This window comes from Loa loa (genome assembly GCF_000183805.2).
Source record: "Loa loa unplaced genomic scaffold supercont3.742, whole genome shotgun sequence".
NCBI lineage: Eukaryota > Metazoa > Nematoda > Chromadorea > Rhabditida > Onchocercidae > Loa > Loa loa.
In genome coordinates this window covers 5,305-15,386 of record NW_018108922.1, presented here as the reverse complement: position 1 = coordinate 15,386, position 10,082 = coordinate 5,305, and the positions used below count along the sequence as shown (strand labels likewise).

The 10,082-nt window shown below is 21.3% G+C and overlaps 1 protein-coding gene across 1 annotated transcript; it reads left to right on the top strand.

Moving 5' to 3' along the window:
- Nucleotides 1-8,671: 8,671 nt before the first annotated feature.
- On the top strand, nt 8,672-9,399 carry LOAG_09605 (hypothetical protein; the record flags this gene model as incomplete). Its single annotated transcript, XM_003145132.1, has 2 exons — nt 8,672-8,789; nt 9,200-9,399. The coding sequence occupies 2 exons, from the start codon at nt 8,672-8,674 to the stop codon at nt 9,397-9,399; spliced, it is 318 nt and encodes a 105-aa protein (XP_003145180.1).
- Between the last annotated feature and the right edge of the window lie 683 nt (nt 9,400-10,082).

Here is a 10,082-nt window from a genome sequence, read left to right as displayed (position 1 = left end):
AATAATGATACAAATAACGATGAATAATATTAACGTAAAGGAAAAAAAAAGGTAAGAAAAAGAATAGCAGGGAAAAACGAAGAAAGCTAAAATTTCCCTTTTTTTAAGAATAGTAATAATAATAATAACAATAATAATAATAATAGTAATAGTAATGATAATAACAATAATAATAATAATAATAATAATAATAATAATAATGATAATGATGATGATAACGTTGATAATATATTATCAGGTTAGATTAGAAAAAGAACAAAACAAAAAACTGATAAAAGTTAAAGTATTTTTAATAAGAACAATAATACTAATAATAGTAATAATGAAAACTTTTTTTTTAAATAAAATGATTTAAAGTGGCAATTGTAATAATAAAAATGATGATAATAACAATAAATAGCAATGACAATAGTTTAAAGTAAATAAAATGAAGGAAAAGATAGAAATGTATGCTAAAAAGGAAAAAAACTACTAAAGTAAAATTTTGTAAAAAAAAAAAACTGGAAGAGTGAGGAAAAAAGCAAATCAAATTGAATGAGTTATGATAAAAATTAATTTAATAAATATAGAAATTTCATTTAGAAAAAGTTTTAGCAAAAAACAAAGCAAACAATTTTAAAAATTTAATGAAACCAAAAAAAATTGCAAAAAATTAATTAAAAAATAATTATCTCATTAAAAGAAAATACATACCGATAATGTAAAAGTCTTTTACAATTTTCATTTTTTTTTTACTCTTTTTCCTGTCTTATCATAATATATGTAAGCTGATAATATTTGGCAATACAGTAACTGATAATACAGCAAGCAGCAATTGAATAATGTAAAATTTCCGGTATAAAATTCTCGAAAACTTTGCAAGAAAAAAGAGAAAATATGCAAGAAGTGATAAACTAATACAAAGTAAAACTAACTAAAACAAAAATTACTGTGTAAAATTATTAATCCAAACTTAAATTATTAATAACATAAATAAATTATTTGACAAATTTACCAAACAATTTTTATTATTAATTGTTAATTTTAATTAATTTTACTTTTATTCCATTTGTGAAATTTTGCTAAAATTGTAGCATAACAAAGCCGTAATTTAAAAGGAAAAAGTTTAGTGAAATGAAAATTGAAGCAGTAATTAAAAAAGAAAAAAGGTAAGAAAGGAAACTCGCCGGTTTTTATTTCAAATTAAACATAATGATTATCACAAGCCTTCCCATATAATTTCATACATTTCACACTTTTAATTTCACGCTACGCTTTTTTTTCTTTTGAAATTTTAACAAGTAAATATTTGAAATAATAAAATACCACGAAGAAAAAAGAGAATAAAGAATGAAGGAAGGTAAAAAAAGTAAAAAAAAAAAAAAGAAATTGGAATAAAGCAAGTACAGTGGTAATTAAATAAACTAGTTCCAATAATACTTTTTCATTTTTAAATTTCATCTTACTATTCATAGCTATCATTTTATTTTGCATGCAACCATGAAAAATTAATTATAGAATACCAAAGTATTATTTACTATATTATCAGAATAGAATTATTCATTGCATATGATCAAAAATTTTAAATTAAATAAAATTAACCAAATAATTATCATTATTATTGTGTTAATTTCAATAATTTTAATTATACATTTCACATTCCAATTTAACATTTCATTATATATTTTTAGTAATATAACAGATCAGTATTATATATAACAGATCAATACTATGATATTGTTGTATATAACAGATCAATAATATAATATTGAATGCAACAGATCAATACTATGATAATATTGTATGTAACAGATCAGTATTATATATAACAGATCAATATTGTGTATGACAGATCAGTACTGTGTGCAACAGATCAGTACTATATAACAGATCCATATTATACATAACAGATCAGTATTGCATATAACAGATCAGTACTATCTAATAGATCAGTATTAATATATAACAGATTGTTACTATATAACAGATCAATACTATAATAGTACTGTATACAAAAGGAAATGGTGAAAAAAAAATTAGAAAATAAAGTTCAAATAAATTTTTTCTAAAAACAAAAAAAAAGAAATTAAAAAATAAGGAAGATTTAAAAGCATATAAGGAATGAAATAAAATGATAAAACAAAAATTTCAATGATTGTTTCATTATTTTCCGTTTTTTATTCCAATTTTAAAATTTCACTTTTTCTTTTCTTCTTTTTGTAAATTAATCAGTCAATAAAATATAATTAATTAATAAAAACAGAACTAATCAACAAAAACGTTTTTTAGTTGTATTTTTTTAGCTAATTAATTGGAAATCGCAAAATATTATCTGGAAAAAAATAATCATTAATAAGTCATTGAGATAATTTGAATATATTTCGGTATTTCTGGAAGGTATAAGCATGACTTTTTCTTTTTCAACTCGCTAAAAATAAATTATTTATTTTTAAATTATTCTGATAAATTATTTACGTGTTCTAGAATATATTTTGTTCTGTTTCTAAACAATATTTTCTATTGCTTAAAATATAAAAAATATGTTCAATAGTTCGATTGAATTCAATTTAATCGATTTTCAATTATTTTGATTAATCAATTTCTCCTATATTTTTATATTTGATATTGTTGTCATTATTTTGTTACCAATATATGATATATTTGTTGTATGATTGAAAAAAAAATAATTTTTTTTTTTGATCAAATTTTTGATAAATGAAAAAATTAGAAATTTTATAAAAATTTTCTACTTTTTTAATATAAATTATTGCATTATTTTCTTTAATTTTCTTTCTTTTTTTTTTGTATAATTTGCCCCATTCTTTTCTTTTTTTAATCAATAAATATTATAAATATTATAATATTAAATAAGCGGAAAAGTAGTAGCTATTCAATGATTTTATCCATTATTCAAAATGCGATCAAATAATTATTGGGATATATAAATGCATGGAATAATTGAGATCGGTTTGGAGAAAATAAGCATCCCAAAATGTATATCACTTTAAATTCAATGCGGCTTTGGCACATATTCTATGTACCGTATAATAGGATAATTGCTCACTACTCCACTATTAGCATCAAATAAAATCAATTTTAAAAGCTATCAATAACAATTGGAATAAATTTGTAAATTTTAAAACATTAATTCTCATATTTAAATTTTAAAAATAGAAGGAAAAAGGAGGAAAAAATCATCTATACATAAGAACAATTGCTTAAATTTGATTAAATTTCAATGATTAAAATGATGTGCAAAACGTTTATATAATAAAAATAAGATAAATACATATACAATTCCAAAAAACGAACCGAAATTAAAGACTTAAAATACGGCGTTAATTCAAAAATAAACACATGTATATATATATATATTTGCATTTATATTTATATTTATGTTCATATTTTATATTTATATTTGTATTTATATTCATATTTATATTTGTATTTATATTTATACTCATATTTATATTTAGATTTATATTCATATTTATATTTGTATTTATATTTATACTCATATTTATATTTATATTGATATCTATATTCATATTTATGTTTATACTTATATTATTATCTTCCCATCTATCTGCCTAGATTTATCTATGCACTTGAAAAGTCATTATATTGGAGTAAATCTTGTGCATGAAAGATAATCATATAATACAATTATCCCCTCTCCACAAATTATACGGTATTAAGTTGCTTTAAATCGGATAATCTCTTAGTTCTTTTCAATTTCGATAAACGTTTTATTATACTGCATTAAATTAATTCTGTAAGCATGAAATACAAAAAGAAAAGAAAAATACAGTAAATGAAAAAAGTGAATAAATAAGTAAACAATAAATAATATGGAAGGAAAAAAAAAGAAAATTAATAAACAAAACAAAACAAAACAAACAAAATTAATAAACAAGAAAATAAATAAAATAAAAAAAAAACGTTTTGCAATTAAATGAATGAAAATATAAATTTTCAAAATAAAATAATACAAAATGAATGGAAAAAATAAACTAAATGTAAAATAAAATAAACAAAAAAAATAAATAAATGAAATAAAAAAGGAAAAGAAATATTTCCAACTAATAAATTAACATTAATTTATTTCGTTTTTATTTACTAATGTAATCTTTGCTTTCCTATTTTTAACTCTCTCAATGTAAGTATAAAAAAACAAAGAGAGAAAGAAAGAGAAGGAAAAAAAGAAAAGAGAAGAAATACAAATAGTAAACAAATTTAACAAATAAGAAATAATTTGAAAAGAAAATTAAATAAACGAAATTTTTTTTTGAATATTTTTTTTTCTGATTTATTTATTGAAATTTAATTTTTAAATTTGTCTCTCCATAATTTATCATTTCTTCTTTACATTTACTTAGTTTCGTTTTTTTTCTTTTAAATTTGTATCTATCTCCCCGTTTTGCTTTTCAAAAAAACAAAAAAAAAATTATACCATCTACTTATATATATTTAGTAATATGATCTTTGTTCACCCATTTTTTTTTTCTCTCCCCTTTTATTATAATGAAATTGTTGGAATATAGGATGAAAAACCCGGTTATTGGATGGAAAAAAAAAAAAAATAGTCGGAAATTATCCTAAATTTGATGCTTCTTCCTTCTATTACTCTTACAATATCTTCAATCAATGACACCTATATTTTAGTTGACCTATTTCATCCTCTTTATCCTATTCCAATCAACTAATGGTACCACAACTGTCACTCAATCTATTCATGTATTAGAAAAAAAAAAAAAATGATATATGAAAACAAGCAATTAACATATGATCATATAATCATCATTCATTCTCATTATCCTAATTGTAGCATCATTTTTTTTCCCCCCCCCCCTTCCTTGCATTATCCCTTCTGTTCAAAAATTTTTTTCTCATTAAATATAGTGTTAGCATCAATTTTTTTTTAATTATAAAATTTCACAATCAGTAAAAATCAATATTTAACATTAAGTTAAAAAAAAGGTTTTTATTTTGGGTTTAAAATAAATTTTCCATTTTCTAAATATAAATTTTAATTTTGAATAAATAAAAAACGATTTTAAGTATAACTTTAAATTTAAAGTATAACTTTAATATTTTTAAATATAACTTTAGTGTCGTTTTTTTACAATTTTAAGTATAACTTTAATATTTTTTTCTTTCCTAAATACCAAATTTTAATTTTTAATGAATAAAATGCATTAATTACTAGTGAGAATGTTTTGAATTGAAATAAATACATTTACTGGTTTATATGCAAATTAATGATTTAATTTTTATACATGTTATTCAATAATAATAAAAATGTATTGGTTCAAGTTGTACAGTAAGACAAAATAATTTATTTCTATTTTTCTTTTTCTTTTTTTTATTTCTTTAGCTATGATTGCTATGATTAATACAGACTAACGGTTGTAATGTACATTCGAAATGTTATGATTACGGTAGTATGGAATTTCAAAAAAAAAAAAGGATATAGAAGTTTTGTTTTCAAATCATTACGGTAATATTAATTATAAAATTAATGAGCAAAAATGAAAAGAAAAAATAAAAGTTGATCAGAAAAAAAGAAAGAGGAAAACTTACCAATTATTAACTTGTAGTATTGTTAGACCAGTTTCATGTGCAAGTTGCTTTTTTTGATCTTCTGATGGATATGGATGCTAAAAGAATAAAAACAAACAAAAAATAACATTATTATTTGTAAATAGAAAGAAAAAAAAGAAAAAAGAAAAAATTCTTCCTTTAAAAAAATTGAAATTTCATAAAAATTAAGGAAAAAATCGAAAGTAAAAGAAGCACAAAGAAAAGAAGAAAAAAAAAAAGAAAAGGAAGAAGAGGAAAAATAATATGCAATATTAGCATCACTGCGATTTCTTTTTTTCAAAATTTTCCCAACAAATGTATAATTTTTAGTTAAAATTTTGCAAAAATTTCTCTCAACAACAATTCCTTCAATATTCATTTATACAGTAGAAAAGGTTGAAATTACAGTAACATTAGAGATGGTAGTAAAATTACAGTAACATTAGAGATAATAATAAAATCATGGAATAATTTAAAAGAAAAAAAAGGAATGAAAAAAAAAGCAAAGGAATGGAAATTATGAAATGCAAGAAAGAAATTGCCAATTTCGTTTAAAAAGAAATTTTAAATTTACAACTTTAATTTATGAGAAAAAGTTTTCATTATCGAAATTATTCTAACAGAAAATCAGTTACTCAAAATAATCAAATTTTGGAAAACAGTTTGGAAAATATAATTGGCAATTAAATTTGTTTTAAATTGGAATTAGAATTATGGAAAATTCATTGGAAAAGAAAAGAGAAATATTGCAAAAATATTACAATTTTATATACATCAACAAACTAAAACGTATTAATCACCAAAATTAAATTCAATTCTTGAATTTAATTCAGAATAAATTTATTAATAAAACATTGAGATGTCTGAGATGTCACAAATAAATTTAATAATTTCAAAAAAGCAATAAATAAAAATTTTCTTTTTCTTTTTGTTTTTTAGCAAAATTCCAACAAATATTAATCAAAATCGATCCAAGAAATTTACAAAAAAAAAAAAATTTTAGAAAATCAAAAAAAACTTTTCATATCAAATAGAAAAAGCAATCTGTTAAAAAATGATGAATGAATTAATTATGGAGAGAGGGAGAAAGAGAGAGAGAGAGAGGGAGACAAAAAGAGAAAGAGAATTGATTTATTAAGTACATCAATTGATATTTAGTAATCATTCAGTATTTGTCAATCAAATATATTTCATCCATTATTTAAATCCAATCACTGTTCATTAGCGGTTGAAATTGAGTTAATCATTATATTCATTTCAATCCAATTTAATTCAATCTAATTTCTAACCTATCAATTTCATCAAATGAACATTTATCAATTTTATCAAATACACACGTTCAATCTTATCAGTAATTTATCAAATGAATATATTCAAAAAAATTTTCTGATTAAATAATTTACAAATACGAAATGATATAAATTTATTCTTCATTTAAAAATATCAAAACGACAGATATTGTTAAAAAACTTCGGAAATATTTCGCATTTTAATTTTATATTATGCAAGGAATTGATCATATCAAAACAAACAAATAAATATTGGTTATGAATAAATTGTTGAAAATACTTTCTATCTTTTTTAATAATACTAAAAAATTTTTCACAATTTTTTTTATTTCAAATTTTTGAAAAATTTTCATAAAAATTTGCAGTTAAGACAATGTAATGCATAGTTAAAACATAGCAATTATTTTGATATTTTTAAACGATATGACAAAAATATGATAAATTACAGTTATCAATTTAATAATTTTAGGGAACCATGACTTATCACTGTTTATACTTTTAAAAATTTTTCACTGAAATAGAAATTTCTTTTTTTGTTTATTATTTTACAAATGATACTGTCAATTTCGTCATAGAAATGAAAATGAAAATGATAAAATTTGTTAATAATGATCATACGAAATGATGATATTTGATAATAATGATAGCAGAGTATAACTGATACATTAATTTAAGAGTTAATACAGTAAAACAATAATATAAGAGTGAAGCAAAAAAAAAAAATGAAAAGAAAAGAGAGAAAGATCAAAACAAATTCAAATAAATAATTTTTTGTTAAAATTAAATAAAAAAAAATTTTTTCTTCAGAAATGAAATTTGCAAATATTTTTTAAAAATGAATTAATTTATGTTTATTTAAATTGAGCAAAAATAAAACGAATGAAATAAATCAATAAAAAAATTAAATTTTTTTTCAAATTATTTCCTGTTTTTTTTTTTTACTACGACATAATTTCTATTCAGTCAAGTATTGCTGCACATTTAAATTTTATGCAAATTTCAAATTTCATTTCCACAGTCTTTTTTTTTCATCCTTTTTTTAGTTCCCTCTAATTGCATTGCAATCCATTCAATAACATACCAATTTCAATTTACCAAATAAAAATACTTCAAAAAAAAAAAAAATTACAAAAAGGGAGGAAAATTCTCATCAAAACGATTGACTTCCAGCGGTGAATTAAAAAAAAAAAAATAGGGGAAAAAGGAATTACCGTAACCTCATATTTTCATTTGTAAATGCATTGGCTATTTTCAAGGACACAAATAGAACTTCTTCTTCTTTTTTTCGTTTTTTTTTAAAATTATTTCATTGATATTAATAGACTAGACAATACTATCATGCATACCAAATTATCAATAATTTGAAATGTGGATGTTGATAAGGATGGTAAGAGTGATATGATAAATATATGATAACACAATAATAATTTTGCATTTAAATGAAAACTAAAAAAGAATAAAAAGAGAAATGAGAGGAGTAAACTAAAAAAGAAAAGATTGAAAAATATTGGGTATGATGGAGGAAAAAAAAATTAAATTTGATAAATATATTTTTCAAACTCTTCATATTCATCTCAAAGATATCATTTAATAATCATACAATTATTAAATGGCATTTATCTTCAAAAGCAAAAAAAAAAGTTTTAAAGTTTTAAAGTTTAGTAAAGCTCTGAAAAAAAAATGAAATGAAATCTTATTAATAACATTGTAAGGAAAAGGTAAAAACACTATTTAATAAAATTTTGAAAAAAAATACAACCGATAAATTCAAACTAATGAATTACAAGTGTTGAAGAATTCAAATGATGTTAATAAAGATGATGACAATGATGGTAACAATAACGGTAACAATAATAACAATAGTAATAATAATGATAATAAAAATAATAAATAATAGTAATGGTAAAGATGTTGACGATGATGTTGATGATGATGACAGTACAGATAACAGAATGAAAAAAGAATTGTTGTTAGAACTTTAATTTGCTTAAATATATACGGCATGATTTGCTAAGATAAATAAATGAATGAATTTAACAGATCCAAAATTAAATTAATTTCAGATATTGACTGATTGGGAAAATCGATAATATATATTGTCACAAGAATTATTTCACATTCTAACATTTTACTAACTCAGTGTTAACGAAAAAGCAAAAAAAAAAGAAAAAATAAAATAGAAGCAGATAAAAATAGTTGAAATATTAAAAAAAAGGAAGAAGTTATCAATATCGAACAGAAAGATTGATGTATTAAATTTTAATTAATTAAGCTTGATATAATTAGGCTTAATATTAAGCTTGATAGGCCTGTAATGAGCAATTAGCTAGATGTTCTAAAACTTACAGTAAGATTCTGGAAGAGCCATGCCCTGAATTTGGTGATCGCTTCTTTTGAAAAAACTTTTGGTACTTTTCGTTTATTTGTACCGGTTGCTGAACCACCACCGCTTCCGGTATTTCCTTCGCTAAGAACCGATTCCCTCCCACCATCATCATTTAACGAACCGCATATCGATAACGACTCATCACCTGGAAACACCACGTAGCTACCACCCTACTTTATGTTTTCTTTTTTCCTTTTTTATTTCCTAGAAAAAAATTTCAAAAATAAGGAAAAAAAAAAGAGGAAATACTTAGGATTTATAATAATTTTTCTTTACACTTTTAAATTTCATCCATTTTATTAATCCGGAATTTATCTGGCTAATCCGGAATTTGATTTCTTATTTGCTTCTTTTTTTTTTTTTTTAAAAAAGAAGTGATAGAAATTTAGTAAACAACCAAGTGATAATCACTAACACTAAATGTGATAATAATATTTGATTTGCTGGCTAGTTTTCTCTCTCATAATAATTTTCATAATTTAATTCGCAAAAGAAAACAAATTTTAGTTTTGGAAAAATTTTTGATTATAAAAACAATAATGTTTGTGCTTTTCTTTCCTTTTTTTTTTTTAAATAAAATTATTTAAAAAAAGAAAAAAAGATAGATAACGTTCATTTATAACAAGTTTAGGGTTTGCACATTTGATATAAATATTAAGAAAATGAAAAATTAAAATTGAACCAAAGAAAACAATATAATAATAATTATATTACATTCAAGTAATATACTTGAGACAAATTTATAAATAATGAAAAATTTAAATTTTAACATAAGTTATTTGAAGAAGAGTTAGAGAGAGGAAGAGAAAAAAAAGGAGGGAGAGAGAGAGAGAGAGGAGGAAGAA